General features: G+C 44.8%; 1 protein-coding gene across 3 annotated transcripts in view; it reads right to left on the bottom strand.

The window, feature by feature from the left end:
• The window catches only part of FSTL4 (follistatin like 4), a 187,544-nt gene extending 167,700 nt beyond the window's left edge, over positions 1-19,844 (bottom strand). The window contains exons 1-4 of one of the 3 annotated variants that reach the window (XM_052689640.1): positions 19,729-19,802; positions 15,538-15,741; positions 15,313-15,448; positions 4,351-4,384 (exon numbers count right to left, since the gene is read on the bottom strand). In XM_052689640.1, the coding sequence (XP_052545600.1) occupies positions 4,351-4,384; positions 15,313-15,448; positions 15,538-15,644 (277 nt within the window). In that variant the 5' untranslated portion in view covers positions 15,645-15,741; positions 19,729-19,802. Of the gene's footprint in view, positions 1-4,350; positions 4,385-15,312; positions 15,449-15,537; positions 15,742-19,728 lie in introns of all 3 variants that reach the window. The other 2 variants (XM_052689641.1, XM_052689642.1) reach the window with 2 other exon arrangements.
• Positions 19,845-21,382: the final 1,538 nt, after the last annotated feature.

Below are 21,382 nucleotides of genomic sequence, written 5' to 3'. Positions count from 1 at the left end.
CTGAAAAGATAACCAAAGTTCAGGTCTTTATGGTAGTTAGATGTCATCTGTTTGAATAAGCCTGGAGTTACATCTCATTTAAGATTATATGGACAAACAGAGTGGAAGCAATCTGCTTGAACATTTCTTGGCTGAATGCTTTAAAAAGCATCTTTTGACACTAATTTGTTGAATGGATGATTGTGAGCAACATAAAAACAAATTAAAAGTTTTACGTGTTTGGACTAGATCCTCAGCTAGTAAAAAGAGAGAGAGGTCCATTAAATTCAGCATGGCTTTGCTTGTTTGTGTCTGAAGATCTAGCTCTCTGCTTAGTGACTACCCACACATATGGTCATACAGTTCTAGTCTGCATACAACTTATTCTGGGTACTGAGCACCCTTTAGCCCTGCACTGCCAAAAGCAGTAGGAGCATTTGTCAGCTCCAGAAGTTATAGAATTAGACCTTATGTGGTTAATTATTCAGGAAAACCACCAGATGCCCCTTCTACTGAATGCACAGAATTAGATGTCGAAGTACATGGCTTTTATACAAGTTATTTTCATCTTTAACACCAACCAACGAGTATCATATGTTCATATCTACTCACTACACAGTGCAATCTCTACCTTCAAAGTTAAGTCCAGCCACTGTAAAGCCAAATGCTCACAGGTAAACCCTTTGGAGTTTGGCCTGGCACTTCTGCTTTGCTATAAATTTCTTAGCCTCCCAGTTTTCTGCTGAATACTTTTCTCACTTTCACTAAACACACGCATCATCCACTGGCCAGCATGAACTGCAGCTTTCCTTTCAACCCCTGCTCTTGCCCTGTTGTGCCCCACCAGTCCTCCTGCACCTTATCACTATCCTCAGCAACTGATATGAAAATACAGGTTATTAACATTTTTGCTCAATTTCCCTTTCTTGAACGCTACAGGAAACCAGCAATAATGCAAACATCTGACATCAGAGACATCCACACCTGGACAGAAGGACAGATCACACCCCCACTCACCTCCCAGTGCAAGGAGCTCATCTGTTCAGCATACACTCAGAGTGCCAGAAGGCACTGAGATGAGAATAATTCAGAAAGCAAGAATTTTGAGGCAATACTGCATCTTTACTGCAAGAACTGCATGGAGGCACAGTTGTGTGGATGTACACAGTAAGTAATTAGCAAGTATTTAGATAGAAAATGTGAGAAGGCTGGACAGTTTGGAAAAGCCTGCCTGCTCTAACTTGCTCCCCAACTTGAATTTATAAGAGCAAGAAAACGGTATTCAAATCCTGTGCTTATTAACCACATGCTGGGTTTTGTTTTTCTCTTTAAAGAAGGCATCACAAAATCCTGTGTCTCGTGTCATGTTCTTTTTTCCATTATAGGAATATAATGCAGATGCAAACTGCACTGGGTTGTGTCTGAGAGCAAAATTTCAACTCGATGGGATTGAATGGGAAGTACAAAAATATTGTTGCAGCTTCTAATCAGCAACCAGAATGAGTTTCTTCAGTTCACACAGCATTTTTAGTTTCAAAGGATAATAACCAAACACCAGCTCGACATCCCAGGAACAAAACAGATCTGCCAGCTCTGCCGCTTAAATTCAGAATGAAATCAGTCTTCATACATCACAGAGGAAGGTGTCTGCCAGCTGCAGCCGGGGAGGCATCTCCCCTCCATATCACAGCAATTAAAAGTTCATCTAATTATATTTGATCCTGTGCCAACAGAAGCCAGATGAAGCCATTCATCGATTGTAATGGGCTTTGGAGCTGCCTCAAAATTTCTCCAGCATATGCAGTCCTGACTCTGGAAACCAAAAGCATCCCAGTTTAAATAGGCTTATCCACAGCTGAAAAAAAGAAAGTGTTTTCACATCTTTCTTCCATCTAATAAATACAACCCTATAGTCCAGGCAGAACTGACCATCAAATGCCTATTAAATGGACTATTTGTTGAAAGAAATAAGTACAGTCAGTGTTTACCCACAGAGCATTTGACAGCAACCAAGGCTTTGTTTCCTTTGAAAGAAGGAAACTCCTTCAATCTAAAGAAATCAAGCCTTTAGCCCAAAAGGAAAAACATCTGAGAAGTGTAAGCCAGGACTGCCCCCCACTTCAGCAAAAACATTTAAAAGTGCCCTTGCACAATTCCACCATCACTACATAAAAGCAATAATAAATGTAATAAATAGAATATGCTTGCTACAGCTCTTATTTGAGGTGACTTCTGTTTGAAAAAATGAAACTTAAAAATATCAGCTTTCAACCACAAAGCCAAATATTCCCCCAGGCATGGGGGACGACATTCACAACATCCACCTTCTCCAAGAAGAAACATTCAAACCTCTTGTGAGCTTCTTTAGTTTCCTCAAGTGAAAAGAATTCACAACAAGTAATTCAACAATTACTACTCTAAAGAAAAAAGCCTCAATTTTAAAAATCAGATCACATAATATAACAAAATTTGTAATAGATTGTGTGCATTTTTATTTTTGTTTTTAAACACTCCTGTTTTTTCTAGGCCTAAGTATGCCTGTTCTGCAAACATCGAGTGCTCATCAGGCTCCTGAAGGAGACTTGTTGGGTTGTTGTACAGGAACTACTGAGGACTGACTCCAGAGATGACGATCCTTAATCATTGCTGAGAAACCCCCAGGCAGCTCAGCAAACCCACCAGCTTTACTGGCCAGTGTCTACTTTCCATGTTGGCATTTTCTTCCTGAATTCCAAGGAGTCTGCAGTCCTTCAGACACCTCATTTCTGAGACCACACCAAAGGGAGACTTCTTGGCTACCACTCTTGCCTCCACTCCCCTCCTCACCTCTAAGCCTCCTGACAGACAACTCCTTCAGCAGAAGCACACTCAATACAATAAGCTTTTGTTCCGATCTCAAGAAGTGCTTTCTGTTCAGAGACTGCTACATTAAGCCCTCCAAACAGAAATCAAGCCTTGCCCACTCTGTCAAGACAAAAAAATCCACCTGAGCCTGGAAATTCTGTGTTTAGAGCCACTGAACTAAAAGCCAATCACTGCTCGCAAGGAGCATTTTCAAAGCACCTGCACGACCCATAAACTCAGTATTACATTCAAAAATTATTTGAATTCGTAGGTGTTCTGGATACTTTCAATGGTGAGTAGACTTTGGAGACCCAAATCACATCTCAACTCAGACTTGCGGTACTTTCACAAAATTTTGTTCATTAAATCCTTCTTTCCACCAGAGCAAGGCTGGACTCGGTCTGTACATCAGTAATGAGCTGCACCACACACTCCACAGTTAGATAAATGCCTCCACATCCAGGGAGCAAAGCTGTTTCTCTACATCTTAGATCCACTTCAACAACCCAAAAGCCCTCCTCAGATTGAGGCTGACCAAAGTCTGATAAAACAGAATCTCCTCATTAGAAAAGTGATAGAAAATCATCTGGCAGAAGTTTGGTCAAAAATGCACGTGCCAAAAAAAACTGAGCTAACAAAATTTCTTCTACAGCAACAGCTATGATTTAAATTGGTCAAGTCCCTCTGCTGTCTCAGCCTCACTGGGCTGCACAGCCTTGGCCTGGAGAGCCATGACCACCTTGAAAAACACAAGAAATCCAATCATTGCCCAGATGACAAGTTACACTTGTACCTGGCCTTTCCTTTTATACAATGAAACACTGCTAGTTACAAACTCTTTCTGATACACAGGATGCTCAAAGCAATAGTAGCAGTTACTGAATAAAAACAGGGAAAGCATTCGTTTGTTTAACAGCAGAGTGCCTCCCACTTCACATTACACCAACAGAGATGACATAAAACTGCATGAAAACTTTCAGAAAACTTCTCCAAAACAAAATCAAAACCAAGTAACCATAAGGAGCTCTTTGATGGGCAGCTTAGGCAGCTGCCAGGAACCACCAATGAGCTGCTCACAGCAGCAAGCAACCAGTTACTAACACCAATGCAAAAGAGTATGCAGGAGCAGGACCTGGGCTCAGGGCACCAGCAAATTCATGTTCAACATTATTGCACTGTGGGGAGGGGGATTTGAAGCACATAAATGCACTGAAAGCCTTGTTCAAGCCTTTTTTCCACCCCTGAAGTGCTCCCAGGGTCAGAGTTCAGATCCTCTGCCAGCTCTCTAACTTGGATTTGCATCCCCAAGACTGTCATTTAATTCTGTGCAGGAAGAAAAACTTTGCATTTAAAAAAAAAAAAATCTACAAGTCACTACTTTAAAAATCTGTCAGGCAAGTGCTAGGAGGCAGCCTTTGAAATCTGGCAGCAGTACATCCTTTCAAATGTGTAAACTCATGTTTGTTTTAAGAAGCCGCGGCAAGAATACTCAACACCAACAAGCAGATTGAAAGAAAACTTTCCTACCTTTTCTTCTTGTGACTTCAAACCTTCCGGATACCTATAAGGAAAAAGAGAATAGTTTGTGGTTTTTTGAAAAGTACAAGAATTGTTCAAAGGCAGCAAGAACAGAAATCCCTAAAAACATCAATCACTGTCACAGAGAGCCATCCGTGAAGCTCTACGCAGTAGATGAATAATTGCAAATAAACATTTAGGTTTGTTCACAAATATTTTGGTAGATTAATACATCACCTGAAGCGATTCATCATTCTGCAGTAGGTTACATGACAGAGCACAACTTCTTACCCAAAATTGATTTATTTTTCATTTGTTAGAAGGTTTTATTATTTTTATTAATATACTAAGAATTTGGGATCAAGGAGGAAGGAAGATTTAGAAATTTTCAGCAGGACCCGTCTCAAAGACCTGAATAATCTCAAAATAACCAGGGTACTTGTGCTCACTTCAGTATTTGCATAGCTACATCTGCTCTGTTTCTTGCAAAGCATCCCTACTACTTCCTACCATACACCTTTTAGAGACACACACTGTGTGAAGTCCCACTGGGTACTGCACTCCCAACAACTTACCTACCCATTCTAATGGTGATACTCCAAGGTAATAAATATTTAATTTCAAGTGGGAAAGCTATTTACAGATTAATTACAAATGCTCTCGATTTCTACCATTCAAATTACGCCTTGTATCCAGTATTGAATACAGTGGGGTCAGAGGCCATCCTTCCCACAACCTGCTCTGCGTCATATCAACCTGGCCACTGCTTGCTCATACAGGATCAGCCCCCTGGGCACGATCCTATAGCTGGAAGATCCCAAAGATGTTCAGGTGGACGCCAGCACAGTTTCTGTCAAAGGAGCTGGGGACTCATCAGACGGCAGCACTGGTGCCAGCAGCTGCTTCCCACCCAGCCCCATGCTGGCACCCAGGGCTGCCCTTGCTGCATTAGATGAACCTTCACTAACAGCTCACCTTCTGATAATCTGCTTCCCTTTCTTAAAAGCTGTTTTCCTATCCACATCCCCCACAGCACAGAGGGAACAGCAGCAAGCTTTCTGCCCTTGCACTAAGCACTCATTAAGCAGTCTTTTAGTCTTGTGGATATGCTTTATTTAACTTCATTTCACCCCCTTAGTGTTCATTGCTGTCAGATGTTTATCTGAGAATGAAATAAAAAGGTGTTTTCTTTCCTCCTTTTGATAAGAAAATAACACACACAGCCTTCCCAGCCACCTGAGCCTTCTGACCCACCTGATGCTTATTATGGTTTTTATTTCAGCTTTATTTGCACTTACAAATAACTCCCTGCAGACCATGCTTAGACAAAGGGAAGTAAAACAGTTTAGCATGTCATGAAATCCATCTACTTGCTGCCACAGGAGCACACAGTGAGAAGAAAAAGCTTTTCTAAACGACAGAAGGTAGAAATAAGCAGAAGCAAAGCAAGCTCATGGAGTAACAGCAGCACCTGCTCTGCTAATTCCTGCAGGCCTTGCATCCCCAAACCTGGAGGCACCAGACAGGATCACATCAACGTGAGCAGTTTCACAACCTGCACTACGTGGCTGCAGCTGTTTCCAGCCCTTTCTGTCCTGTCATCCCAGGCTCTCCAGCAGTGACACTGGGGCTCCCAGCCAGGCCTGGTCCTCACTGCAGGCTGAGGATGAAGCCCATCATGCTCCTGGGCCATGCCTGCTCCATCCAGAGACAAATTGCAGCTCATCCATCATCACCATTGGTATGCACACCACAGAGGGAGATTCTCTCCCCTGCAAGGGACGTACACCTTGAAAACAAAGTTCTCACCAAAAAGATCATCAGAAAGGCAGAAAGAGGCTCTTGGAACCCTCTGTGCTACCAGAGGGAGATAAACAATAAAGAAAGGGTATTTGCTTATAAAAACATTTATTCCTTATTCCCCATAGGCTTCTACCTCAGTGATCTTGAGAAATATGTGAAATGGCAGTCAGGATTAGTACAGACTTCAAAGCATTTATCCTCTTTAGGCAGCAAAGCTCCGAGCTGTGTAGGCAGTTACACTCCAGGGACCTCTCAAAGCTTTTCAAAATATTAGTTTGAGAGGTGGGGCACAGGATGAAAAAATCCAGACACAGCCTGCTATCATTAAGCCCGTGTACATGTAATATATGTAAAAGGGAAGAGTACTTTTAAAGTTCCTCTGGAGTCCCTCGCTGCAACAAGCTGCTTGAATTCTCTGCAGTTCAAAGGCTCAGAAACAGTAGAACTAATTACAACTATTATATTGATCAAAAGAGAAAAAAGACAACCATGCACTACTAAAAATTCAAGTGTCAACTCTCTTGTATTAAATACCCTTTTGGTATTTCCATGAAAGAGCTGCAGAAAAAAAAAAAAAAAACAACAAAGGTTGGTCTTCAAAGTTCCCCTTCTTTCACACTGCTTCCCTTTATAATAATAAGCCCTAATGAATGCAAACTATCAAAAAAAAAAAAAAAAACAACCACCAAACCAGACAGTATACAGAGGAAAATCTTGATGGCAATTCAACAGGAGAACATGAGGTTATGCCACAAAGCATCGCTTTGTTACCTGGGAGAATATCAGTGCCTGGGACACTCTCTTTCACAGAGAAAAGGCCAATAGTACTGAAAGCAGGAAGTATTGCAGAAATGTAGACAGGAGCTGAGAAAGGGAAAAAAAAAAATACCCGACAGCTGTGATAGGACTGCAGTGGCCATAGAAAGGCATCAGCTCCAGGTACAAACAACTCAGTCCCCCCAAGTAAAGTGGAGCTACAGCAAGGACTTGTTTTTTCTTAGACTTCCCAAGCCTCATTATTTCATTTTTATAGCACAGAAAATAAGAAACAATGCTAATTTCCCTCCTTGAGGGTCTGCTGAACAAGGCAACCTTTCTATTAATGATCTTACACACTAAGACACACTGCTGCTACGGCTGGCCACAGGCACAGCACCGTGACGCACGCTGTGACGGCAGCAATCCTCACAAACAGGAGCAGCCTCCCCTTCTCTGAAGTGTCAGATGCTGTTCTCCAGTGAGAATCACACAAGTTTTAATAACATTAGCAGAGAACCAAACCGTTTTGATAAAATGCCATTAAAGTTCTCAGATGCATTGCCTGAGGAGCACTGTTCTGCAGAAGACATAAAGCAGATGGTTATATATTAGACTTATTTCACAGCCACCTTTTGGTGACTGCAAATTTCTTTAACTAAAGATCTAGTTTTACCAGAGCATAGATCATAAGTCTTCAGTGGAAAAAAAAAATCATCCCTTCTATAAAACATCACGAAAACTGTAGCATTCATGCCACAGAGCAGTTTTATTTGTTGAGGCTCAATTTCGGCACCTATTTCCTTCCTTTTAAAGTCAGTTAATGGAATGCAGAACAAAAGGCCCCTGTGCTCTGTATGTGAAGCGCCTAATCATTGTTTATGTGGAAATCAATGTAGTATGTTCACTACAGCATTGCTTTTCACAAGACAACTACCTACTGGAAAACTGCTCTCTGAAAGACTAACCAAACCAGCATCTACAAATCAGAGCAGTTGCAGTGTCATTAAGTACAATTATTAATTCTATCTAGGTAGATGGAACAAGGAAAAAGAGCAACAGTTCACTGCCTTCTATTACAGCTTCACTCTCCCAGTAGCTGCCGTGTGGAAATGTTACACACATCCATGCATGACACTCATGCAATTTAATGACTTTTTTGCACAGTCTTTTTCTGCTTTTGTAGAAGGGGAATGATGGTCTTTTTGAAGACAACATTGAGATGTCCTGCCAAGACATAATAGCCAGTTTGCATTACAGGCCCCTGATTAATGCTAAATCATGGGCACACAGAGTACTTCTGGAATAAGAATCACATTTCATTCAGGACAAACATGGGGAGGTAGAAAAGATTTGTACAGAGTTAACTGCAACTACACATAGGGAATGCATAATGTAACACACTGCTTGGTGGCTGAGGAGCCAGAAATGGATTTACTGGCAGTCATTAGTGATGGAAATAAGACGGAGTGCAGAACAAGGCTCCCCATCCTGAAGCACTGCTGAAAAGCACGCAGAGTCCAGCACTCTCAGGAATTACATTAAGTAACAGCACTTTATACTCTGTTTGTAACTGACGTGCAATGTATGTTCATAATCCATAAACCTTCTGTAACTGTTCTTGTTTTTTGTCCCCGCACACCCACATGCACTCCCATGAAAATCCTGGCATTCTGATTTGAAGAGAAGAGTGAGAACACTGCAACATTAGTAATTAAACAGTCACAATTACACCTGAAATCAGGAAAGACAATCTCCTGTCTGCTTTCCTTCAACTGAAACCAGAATACCACTTCTTAACCCCTCCCCACACACGACAAGCAGTAAAGCAATAGCCCAGAACAATATTTTAAGGACTGAATCTTTACCATACAGCACCTTTGTACTTCTGCTTCTTTCCTTAATTGCCTCCCTTTCACACCACTATTTAGATGTTTGTAAGTGGTTGTGCATTTGCTATTCTCATCACTCAAGCATGTGTCTAACATGTACCAAGTTTGGCACCAAACAGATACAAACAGCCCTTTAAGGGGCAGCATACAGCAATTCAAAGGATCATTTTGCAGCGTTTTCAGTCTTGTCCTTTAATACTGATGTTTATTTCATCAATAGATGACAAAATATCCTAGTTAATAAGGTTATTTATTTAAAATAACTATAAGCAAATGCAAGGGGACTCGGCCAAAGCTGACTAATGCAGTGTGTGGAAGAGATCCAAAAGAATAGGTAACATTTCAGATCTACGGTCCTGCTATTGCTGGACTGTAGCAATCCTCTTCCTAAGTAGTTACGACAGGACTGCAGTGCTTGCACTTAGATAAAGCAAATTCAGCACGTGCAGCTGCACTCGTGCTGGGTCTACCACAAAGTTAGACATTATGTCTGGACACACCAAGTCTCCAGGGAAGTGCTCCCAGGATCAGCCTATCTGCTGTACGATTTCCAAATGTGCAGCCCTAACTCATTCAGCAAATTAATAAAAAAGGAGCTGTTCTATTAGCAGAATGATATGGCAGGGATCATTTCCCCCCCCTTCAGAGCATGTTTTTCCTTACATCAAGTAGAGAAGTCAAGAAAATTGCACTGACACCTAATGCAGGGTGGGTGAGCCACTGTACGTATGGGCTGCAGCACATGCAGCTGTTATGACAAATATGCAGCTTGCTTTAACCACCAGGATGTCATGTTTACAGTCACAAACAATATACTTTATTTGTAAAGAACAATGCTAATAAGAATTATCCACCTCACTTTTTTTTGTCCAGGCACAAGAGAAAAAAAGAAATCACATTACAGTTTAGAGAAAGCTTGGAATTGGTGCAGAAGTTGGAAATTTAGATTTACCCTATCTGGTAAAAAAGAGAGAATCTTTAATGTGCCACATCCCACGTTATCATCTGCTCATGCATATGGTCACCAGTTGAGATAATGACTGCCTCTGATTTTACTCACTATTTCTGGACTTCAGATTAGAATCTCAGGTAGAGCTTCATAAATTCCCACACTGTGATCTGGAAGCTCACAGGAAGCCCATTTCAGGAATTCCAAGTACGCAGATGTATCCTTCCTAATATAAAAAGCCAAGAACTGCCCTGCTTGATGCTAAGAAGTACTATAAGTCACGCTGCCTTCCCTTAAAAGCCACTGCTATAGACTTTTGTGAATGGAAGATACACTACATTTGGGAAAAAATGGTCATTTTATTTTCAGGTTAATTAACTTCTGAAGAGAATATCACAAAACACAGCCCTCCAGCACACCATACCCAAGTTAAAAATCACCTCAGACTTCTTTTTCCCCCCAATTTGCCAAATAAGTTTTACTCTGATGTTATTCTCTGCTTCAGGCATATTTCAGCATTTCCCCACCTAGATACAATTTTTCACAGTTGCTTAACTGTGACATTAGAAATCAATGCAAATTTGATTCCTGCTGGTCAGTCTGTGCCACCGCTCAGCAGAGCCAGGTGCCCCCATCCTCACAGTCCCACCGTTCCTCAAGAGGCAGCATTCAGACCCAACCCAACTCCAGATGAAGGACCCTAACGTGATCCAAGCACCATGAAACTATTCCACAGTACTCTCAACTGCGGATATGCTGATACCCAGGGCACAGAAGAAAAGCTTTTCATCTCCAAAGGGATAATGCACCAGTTTAGATTTGGAATGGTCTACAAGCAGCAGTTGCGGCTTGTTAGAGATGCCCGTAACAGGGAGTGGGTTATCAGTGAACAACTGAGTGACACAAAAATAAATGTAGGTTTTGTTTGTCTCCCTTCACCTTCATTAACGTTTAGAGGAGGGACAGGCTGGAGCCCAGCACAGATTTTAATTCAGCTGTTTCTTTCCTTCCTTTCTGAAAAGTGACTTACAGGCAGGAAGAGCACACACACACAGAATACATTACCAATAATAATTCCTAAAATAAATACCAGGACATTAGATCTTCAACTGCATATAAAATTGATACACTGCGCCTGTCTTACTCCAAGCTCATGCTCTGAAATTATGCCTCTATTTGAATTATAAGCAAAAGCTTTTATCCAAAGCCTTTGCAGTTTTGTATGTTACTTCCCAAAGAGCTCCCTTCCCAGTCAGATTCAGAAATAAAACTTTGCTGGGGGAAATAGCACAAAACCATCCCCATCACTCCCCTGCTGCTCAGATTAAGCAGCTGCAGTCTTTAGCTGCAGCATTAAGTGAAACAACATGCAAGAACCTGCAGGTGATTAGAAGTTTCAGGAGTAACTGATGCTCCTGGAGAAGCACAGTTCAGTCTGTGTGTGGGCACAGGGATGGCTCACCCTGTGCAGGAGGGTTGGGACCACTCAGCTGGCTGCAGTCACAGTGCAGGTGAAGGTGACATTTATTATGTGCAGATTGTAAGCGGTTCGGGTGCTGTGCAAGTAATAAGTAATGAGCAAGTCAAACAACAGATAATCTACACAGCCAAAAAAGCTTCCAGATGCCAATAAGAAAACTGTAACACCTTAAAAAAGAACATGTTTTCAACAGCCATTAGCATAAAAATAAGTAAGACTTGGCACAGCTACACACAATACTTTGAGGCTGATTATATAATTAAAGGCATAAGGTGACAATCGTAGGCAAAAATGATCAAGGAACCCAAGCATGAATGAGATTATTTCTACAAAATCGGAACAGCTCTGGTTCAGTGGCCCAAAGAGGCAAAATGCCCAATGCCCACCAACCTGCACTGCAACCTGGGAGCTATCAGTAACATCCAAATATCACCGTTAGACCAGCAACAGCACAGGGTTATTCTCAACTTTCACACTATCCAGCCACTACCAAATATGCCAGGCTACCTGCCAGCTGCACCCTGCAAAACATGATAATACAAGATTTAATGGAAGGTGCAGCACTGTGCCAGCATATCTGTGTTCCCTTCAGCGGGTGGAGTCCTGCTGATGACCTGCAGCGGTGCTCTGATGAAGCACCAGCTGAGAACTGTGCCTTCCCTTCTCATAGGAGAAACTTGCCCCAGGAAACATGGCAAGCAGCCTGGCTTCAGCACAGACAGAAAAGCAGCCTCATACTGACTGCAACAGAGGGAAAATATGAATGTTCACTAAGATACTTTGGTAGAGAGCCCCAATAGCTGGAAAAAAAATCAGTTACTATGACCTCAGAGCACTGACTCACAAAACTGCATTTCTGAGAGCTCCTTCCCACATAAGAAGGGAACAGAGATCTCAGAACACCCCATACTTTGCCTCAGAGGCACCTCAGAGCCCTTCCAGGACTGCACAGAGCCGTCCATGAAGCGTGGCCACCTCTAATCACAGAATCGTAGAATGGCCTCGGATGAAAAGGATCCTTTAGTTTCAACCCCCCCCTGCTGTGTGCAGAGTCACCAGCCACTGATCAACCTCAGCACAAAAACAACTTTGCTGAATGCAGAGCAAAGCCTTTTCCATAAGTCTCACCCCAGAGCTGAGCAGCTCTATATATTCAGGAGTTTTGACACGTACTCTGCTCAGAAGGACTTGGTTCCTGATGGCTCACCCCAGAAAGTTGCAGATGCCAGCTGCACAGTGCTCCACATGCAGCACCCAGGAGCTGTAGAAGTGTTGGAGCAGCCTGCAGAAGGAGCCTGAGAAGGTTCACAGTGCAAAAGCAACAGCATCATCCTCCAGAATTAATGCGGACCAGGCAAGCTGATGCTTTTCAGTGCAGTACTAACACCATCCTTTTTAATTAGGTTTCCTATTTTAGTTCATTATATACCCAAGGAAGTTCAGACTGCCTCCACATGTTTATTGCTATTCCAATCAAGACTAAAAATATTTCAGAAAACAAATCTCTTCTCAGGAACAGCCATAAATCTGAGAGGTGGAAGGCTGAGCATCAGTGCAGTGCTGGAAAGTTAATTTCTCATGCAGAAGAGTGTATATTGCAGTCTGTGGCCTCAAGACTTATTTTTCCCTTTATAAATGCAAAGCACAACTGCAATAATTTCACAACAGACCATGAAGAAATCGATTTGGCAATCTGAACATAAATTAAGTAATGTTTTTGATTCAGGAAACTTGTTGTGATCTACATAGGAACAAGTATTAGTGAAGGTCAGTGACCCACAGCCAAGCGTTTGCTTTGATGAAGTTTGTAGGCATTTCAGATCAGAGCACACTCCAAATTATTTCACCTGTAAGTTAACCCTTTATGTATTCCTAAAGCAATTTCAGAATCACTTGGAGCTTTTCCATTTGTGATTCAACGTTTTAAACGCGTGTTAATGGAATTACACATTAATCAGCAGCCACGTATTTGGTAACTAACAAACATTCCTAATGAATAAAGAGCAGCATGGCAGGATGGCACAGACTGCAGCCTCCGAGCTGCCAGGTGCCACAGGTCCCATGGATAAACAGCCACCACCAGGCAGCACAGGAGATGAACTCCCATCTGATCAAAGCCAATATCACTAGAAAAAGATCAAACTGTTTTGTTACAAAACGTATGAAGACTAAAGATCCTGAAGGATAATGAATGCATTTTGAGAGAAAACAGCAGTTCTCAATTTCACTGCCCTACCTTAAAGCTGCATTCAGTATTCAGATTCATTTTGGACTTGCACCATAACAGCATCATTTTTTGGAACGAGCTTTCTGTGCAGTTAATTTATTAAAAAACCTGAATTCTGACACCCCTTGAAGCTACTTTAACTGCATCCTTTGTACATTAAAAGTTTTAATATTCACACCTGCTATCAATTCTGTACAAATCGGAACAAATACATTTCCAGCTTAGATCCTTTCACCTCAAGCAACATCAAGTAATTGGTGCAATAACTTCACGGTTTTTAGAGCAAGATCAAATGAATGAGAGCCTTTCATGTCTTGTAATAGTTCTACAGTTTATATTAAAAAAATCATTTGAGTAATGAATTTAATTATTCAGGGTAACATTTTCAAAAATCGTAACAAACATGCATTAGTGAGGAATGACTTCATTTTGAGATGCAAAAACACATCAAAAACTTATTTTTCTTTAATAAGAGGGCAAAAGTGATCTCAGGCAATACAGAAACATGCTTAACATCACAGTGCCTGCATATGGTGACTCCAGATAGCAGCAAAACACAAGGGGAGAGGAGGGGAACCATGTCTTTCACTTTTGCAGAACAGAGGAGGGACACCTCAAGGGAAAAACACCTGTGGCAGAACTCAGAATTGCACAACATTCAACTCCATTCAAAGGATTGTCAGGCCTGCTAAACAGTAAAAAGCATCTTTTCCACTGCCTTAAGCTGCTACACTGAAATTAAGCACACAAACACAGGTATTTGTAGTTGGGAGTCAGCCAGAAGAAATGGGATTCTCCAAGTAGAACAAAAAATCCTGAGACTTAAATAGATCTGAGTGCTGCAGGATTCCATCTTGGGCTCATAGAGCTTGGCGCTGACTGCCAGCACACAAGCATTTGAGGCAACAAAATACCCAAGTGTCCTTCCTCTTGCTTCCCCACCAGATCCCACTTCCAACCATTTGAGCAATCATTTGGCAAACCTACAGTAATCAGAAACTCATTAAATAATTAAAATTTTTCCAACATTCATTGTTTTATTCTTATGAAAACCATATTTCTGGAGCTTTACGGCTCTGCTGTCTCGCCTCTGTTTCAGCAAAGTGAGAATCTGAGCAGAAAGATCACACTGCAAATTCTGGTGAGGACAGCCTACGTGGGACACATTACAGAGCAGGGAGCAGACTCCTAACCAGCATCACCACGAGGAAAGTCAACAGGGTCACCTTCAGCACAGAGTGGGTTCAGCTGCTACACCACCACCACAAACCCAGGGCTTGAATGCTGCTGAGCATCACCACACTGCATTGATGCACCCACCTCCCCTTTCAGGCCATGCATTCAGGTCCCCTTATGCTAGAATCAACATCACTGTTGCTCATTAAGGCTACACCACCACCTCGGTATGTTCCTGATGGCTCTGTGCTTTGCAGCAGGGATCCTGTGGCCTTTTAAGCTTGCTGGTCCCCTCAGAACTACACATGCCTCAGTTTCCCTTGGGCTAAGCAGGGAAAGGATTTCTTCAGGTTTCACCTGAAGTCTCAGTGACCCAGACAGATCCAGGTCAGAGTTCGCTCCTTAAATTTAGCTCAATTGTCCCAATGCCCCAGGACAGAGCATATCATGAAGCCTTTGAGGGCTGAGACCACATCTCCACTACAACCGGGCGCACAATTTTACTCCCAGACCTACAGCTTCTCATACTTCATGGCCTCTACACAATCACTGCTTCTCATCTGACCTCCTCAGCGTGTGCTTTGTACAAATACACAGATACAAGCCCCCACTTGTTTTGTCTTCACAGTACAGAAAACCTGAGAACAGCACAAACACAGGAGCTGCAGCAGCAGCCGATCTGCCGTACCTCTTGGTGCAGCCTCCCCAGGTCTGAGAGTGGCCGTCTGCTCCCATCCAAGTCCATCCATCCCCTTGTGAACGACAGGAAAGCCCCAAGCAAAACGAGAGACAACGGAAAATTTCTCGACTTCATCATTTCACGTCTGTTGAAAACAAGAGAACAGTCATGAAACAGGCTCAAAATAAAACCCAGCTCAGATTCAAGGAAGTGGCAGGAGCCAACAGAGCCCACCTCCGCTTGGTAACTGCTGGCGGGGCTTTGCAGACTCCCATGGCACATTCAGTGAGACACAGCCTTCCTATTCTGCACCCATCAGTGTGCAGGCAATGAATTCCCATATGGCAACAACTTTGTGAGCTATTTCCCCACAGGGCACGCTGCTCCCAGCCTGCTCCTGCACAACCCCTGCGAACTGGAGCACTGGGATTTCCAAATCTGTAATGAGCAGCAAACCATACCAAACAAGGTGATGCGACTAAAAATCATTATTCTTCTCACATTCAGAGGATGCTGCTGCCCCGGGCAGAGGCTGCACTCAGAGCTGCAGGGCCAGCCAGCAGCCTGGGGCTCCAGCTGGCACCCAGGAGCTGCCAAGCCTCTCCCAGGTGACAGCATCTGGCCAGTGGTCCCTGACCCCACCAAAACCTGAGACCCACAACAATTCTGTACCAAAAAGGTCCGATGTGTTGCTCCCACCCCTCATCCATGTCAGCCTCTCCTGAGGCTGAGATTTCTCTGCTCATCCTGCTCTCTGGCATGGAATTAGAAGATGTGAAAAGTGGCTTTTAAAGTGAGCTTGAATTTTTTTTTTTTAGTTCAGAAGAATACAAATGCAAGCTACTCATAGGGTTGCCAGGTGAAACTGCTGCATGTTTGCTTATGTGCATAACCCTGAGCTAATGCCTGGAAGAGCTGCCAAGAGCATCCCAAGGCACAGGCAGCTCCAGGAGAACAGCTCAGCCAGAGAGAGCTCCGCATCTCCACCAGCCTGTGCCATTACTTCTCATAAAGAAAATACCAAAGGAGTCCTCACCCTAGCTCCATTTCCACAGGAGCTGAGGGAAGCTTTGACCTTTCACAGCATCTGCTAACACAGACCATAATGAAGCATAATGACCACTTAATGAAGCAGGAGATGGCATTTCTATAGCATGCAAGTGACAGGCTGCTGCTTGGTTTGAGCAATATGCATTAACAAGACATGTTACCTGCTAATGGCAAAATTAAGCCCAGCTGTATTAAGTCACCGTGACATACCTTGCCTTGACAGAGCTCATTTTACAGCTCTTTCATACCATGCATTTGCTGCAGGGTATATCCAAGGCTTGACGCATCGCTATTAATTTTGGAGCCGTGACCATTCACACCAATGCTGCCTCGGTCTGTTTGCTGCCCAAATACACTGCCAACAACGCCAGCACAGCCAGCAGTCGCTGCACACCACTCACCCATGCAGTTAAGGCATCGCTTTTCCTCAGCGCTAATGTAAACACCCTGAATTGAGAGCACTCAGGATGAAATCAAAATTTATTAGCCTTTCTAAATTCCAATTAGAAGCCTCAGATGTAATGTTACTGAGGCTACAAATAAATGTTTAATAAACCAAAGTCACTATATCAATAAGCTACAAGTACATTGTTACATTATGGATTGCTCTTACAGAGCAGTACTGTTTCTCACGTTTTACAGAGGTATTTGGTATTCTCTGTTGATAGCATCACAGCAAATACTCTCACTTTGCAGTTCTGGAGACCTCTCATTCGTATGCTGCTTGAAATCCCAGTCCTAGAGCAAAACAGAGAGCTGGCTACTTTCATGTGTATTTAGTAAACAACTGCTGGAAAACACGATGATGCTTGGATTAGGATGCAATAACACTAATGAATCCAATAGGGCAGCAACTGCATGCTGGTTTTAGAAATGGAATTGGTCAAACATCCTCTCGGTTTAGAAATTACTTATTTTCATTGCAGACCGACTGACAGCATGTTAATTGCTCCCATTCATAACAAGAGAAAGACATACATATTATGCAACCAAATAGCTCAAACCAAGCAACAAGTATGCACCATAAATACCAAGCAAGAGTTAACTGAAGACACAGTGATTGTGTCACCTGATATCCCAAAGCTCCCTCTGCATTTACACTGCTGAGCTGCACACCTGTGTCACACAGCCAAGCCACAGCCTCCTTGCAAAGCCTGATCCACAGCTGCACTGCACAGCACAGCCATGGGATTGTGGTCCAGTCTCCAAAGTCAAAAGAAAAATTCCAATGGGATAGATTTGGATCCCCACTATAAAATGCATCCAAGCTTACTAGCAGCTTCCTCACTCGAGCAAGGCACAGATTGCAGGAGATGAACCCATACAGACACCACTGCTCACAGCACTGCAAGCTCACAAACAGAAACCAGGCACAAAACACGCTGCTGCACAGGTGAAACCATGAACAACGTTTGCAGCTAAACACCAGCAGCCCCCTGGAACCCAAGGGGGGAGGGGGCAGTGCCACCCACCTGCTCTCTGCCACCTGTGAGAGCAATCAACCAACCTCCTGTGTAACTCAAGCACCAGAATTAAACCCGGCTATTTTCAACAAAGGTGAGCACCACATCTATTTATGACATCTCCTTCGGTTTCAGGGCAATTCCTTCCAAAACCATTCATGCTCTTGTGCTACAGAAAAGCTAAATTCACCTGCAGCTCACGGCTCCTTGCACTGATCTAGAGCTGCAGCCTGGCTTGCAGCTGGCATTGCTTTACCAGGAAAGGCTCCAGCAGCACAGCAGCACCATTAACCATTAACCCAAGAACGGCCTATCCTGTACTCAGATGGGTTTGTGCACACACCAACACAGGGACAAAAATAAGAATCAGTGCAACGCATCTGAATGAAGAGAACCACAGCAAGCAGCCAAACCAAAGGCACCAGCACAGGTCTCAGGGCTGCTCCAGCAAAAAAGAGGGTCACCTTGAAGAGACAGGGACTGATCCAAGGGCCAGCGGAGCACAGAGCCCCCGAGCTGCTCAGAGCACTGTGTGATGCACAGCCAGCAGTCAGGCTGCGGGATCGCTGCACAGAGCTCACAACTTCTTCCTCCCCAGCACAGAAGAAGCGTTTGGAATTCCTCGAGGTGACCACAAGGAGATGAAGCCATTTGCCCGAACCATTCTTCAAATATGTTTTCTGTTCGCAGCTTGGTTTTTTGGCTTTTTTTTTAGGGCTGAGAAATTAATAGCTCACAATAGCTTTCACTAATTTCCAATGAGCTCCACATTAGAATGAGAATCAACTTCATTACCTGAAACGATGGCTGTTGCCATAGCAAAAGGAAAGCACTCAGACCAGAGCTTTACCTCTGTAAATTGGCTCTGATGACACCAGATAAAAATCTGATCCTCATTCCTCTGCCACCGACCGCTCCCACTGCTTCAGCCTCATCTAAACATCATTTCTGGGCTCTGCAAGTAACGCCGACGTCCAGAAATTCTCATCAAGTGTGAGAAAGTTACAAAATCAAGGAAAGATCCGTTCTAGAAAAGCCTTTCAGCAAAGCAGAGGGAAGGCAATGATTTCAGCCAGCTCTCTGCACCATCTGACACAGACAAAGTTTGGATGCATTAAGAACTCGCTGGAACCAACTGCACGACTGCTGCATTGCTTTCGAGCAAAAGCACACTTATGAATATTTCAAAGAAAATTTCACTTCCAATTCTTCAAGACACTTCAGCGCTCCCAGAAAGAAACGCTGGGAAACATCAGCTCCGCGGGGACGAAGGACCACGAAGAAACTCCCGAACCCGACAGAACCGTATTGCCGCGGGTTGGCTCCGAGGCTCAGCGCACGGCAACACCGCAAAACCACTCATTCCCAACGCAAGAAAACGCTTTACACAAGACAGCGTGCCCGGGATCGCCACCAGTAACAACCGCACCGCTCCGCCGCGGTGAGATAACGGCACAGAGGCGCCGGATGCCGAGCACCGCCCGCGTCCCCCCGCCGCTCCACGCGCGGACCCGACGGGGCGCTCCGGTTCCACAGCGCCACCCGGAGGCCGCCAAGAGAAGCGCTATCCCCACTCGCGACCGCGGCGGGACGCTCAGCACCGCGGACGTCGGCATCGCCCGCTTCGGTGCGGCCCTGCCGCAGCACTACGCCGGGAGGGGACCGCCCCGACCCCACGGAAGGAACCTTCCCCTCTTTTTCCCCACGCTGCGGGACTCGGGGGGTGGAAAGAAGATCGCTGTCCGAGAACTGACGAAGCCGCAGCATCCCCGGCAGAGCGCACGGCGGAGTGTCCCCCGCGGGCTCTCCCCGCACAGCGGCAGCGCTCCAGGATCTCGCACGGCGGAGGGGCGGCGCGGAACCCCCAGCGGGACGGGAGAGCTGCGGGTACGGCCGCGCGGAACGCACTCACCTGCGGGACGGCGGGACGGGGCGGGAGCGGCGGCGGCCGTGTACGCGCCGCGGGCCGGGGCGGCCCTATTTCTGCTCTCTGGGCCGGAGCCGCCTGACGTCAGCGTGGTATTTGCATATTCCACCCAATCGCCGGCACCTGTGCGGGACGCCGGGACCGCCCCCACGGGGCACGCGGGGATGGGGACGGCGGTACGGGAGGGACCCGACGGGGGGCACCGCGAGCGGACGGCGGAGCCGCACGGTCGGAGGGCAGAGGGCTGCGGCGCCGTCCCGGGGCGGCCACACCTGGAGCGTGGGGGGCGGGGTCCCAACCGCTCCGTGGGGACGGTGCCGCTCGGAGCTGGCAGGACATAGGAGGATCTGCTGGGGAAGGGGGATAGGAAAGGTGTCGGGCTGCTGGGTTTAGCTTCCCAGCATACTGCAGATTTGCAAACTAACTGCCCCGAGTGCCCTGCTGTTGCAACCTCACAGCGTGCAGCAGCTCAGTGGGGCGGACATCCACGGGGATAAGGGGAAAACGGCGCAGCCAGATCACAGCTGCTCCACCCCAATGCACTGCCAGCATCTCTGCGACACGGGGTTGCCCTGACGAGGCCCCAAATTGTCCCAGTAGGACTGTGCAACTCACCAGCAGCAGCACAGCAGCACTCTGTTTCACAAAGGGTTCCTTTTCTTTTCGTGGTCGCTCAGAAAACAAACATTGACATTCACTCGTTCTCCTCTTCGCCGTCTCATCTGGTTAAAAACAAAAATAAAAATCCATCAAATCATTGCTCAGTTGTTTTTTTATAGTGTTGAGTGTTTACAGGAGAAGAGCACAAAACCGGACCGCAAAGAGGATTGAGGGTGTTTGCTTTCAAAGGCACAAACTGCATCGCAAAGGAGCAAATGCTCACAATTAGCAGCAGCAGGAGATGAGCTGCCTAAATGACCCGATAAAATATGGTAATTTGTGTGTTCCGTCGCATATAGAAACGTCCAGCCGGATCAGAGTGTTTAAATAGGATTTGTCATTGGCTTTGGTGTGAAAGGAACGGGACCCCCCCCCCCCCACTCAGCTGTTTGAGAAGACACAGACTGCCCCAGGAAAGCAGCCCATGTCTGGAAGAAAATCCGTTTATTAAAAAATGGCTTCGAAAAATTAGCTCCCGGAATGGCAGCAAGAGGCTCTCTGACAAGCACCAGCTTCTCTGTTGTCACTATTGTTCATGGCAGGAAATGCAGAGTGGTCAGACAGGTCAGTGCTCACACTTCGTTATGGCCAGTGCGATGCTGCACCTCCAAAATATTCTCAGCATTTACAAAATAAAGAAATTAGAATAGATGGGGTTTACTCTTCCTGAACAAAGTGCAAAAGCTTGCAGGGACTCTACAAGAGAAAAACCCAAAGAAAATAGAAATAATATCAGCGGAGACATCTCCTTCCCATTTCCCAAAGGGAAGAAAGTCTCGTTGCTTAACATCATTCATTCCATGGAAACACCTCAGACTGCGCTGCCAGCTTGAAGCATTTGGTCATTCCTCTGCTTCTCTAAAAGATGGGCATAAACATGAGATGTACTCACAGACACCTGAGGTATCCCCACAGCCTCTATTTGTTTCCACACACCATGTGCCAGGCGATGCTGCAGTTGGCACTCAGTGCTCATTTT

Source organism: Tympanuchus pallidicinctus, unplaced genomic scaffold, assembly GCF_026119805.1.
Source record: "Tympanuchus pallidicinctus isolate F22 unplaced genomic scaffold, pur_lepc_1.0 scaffold25, whole genome shotgun sequence".
Classification (NCBI taxonomy): Eukaryota; Metazoa; Chordata; class Aves; order Galliformes; family Phasianidae; genus Tympanuchus; species Tympanuchus pallidicinctus.
The sequence above is the reverse complement of the archived record's forward strand: the minus strand, read 5'-3'. Positions and strand labels throughout refer to the sequence as shown.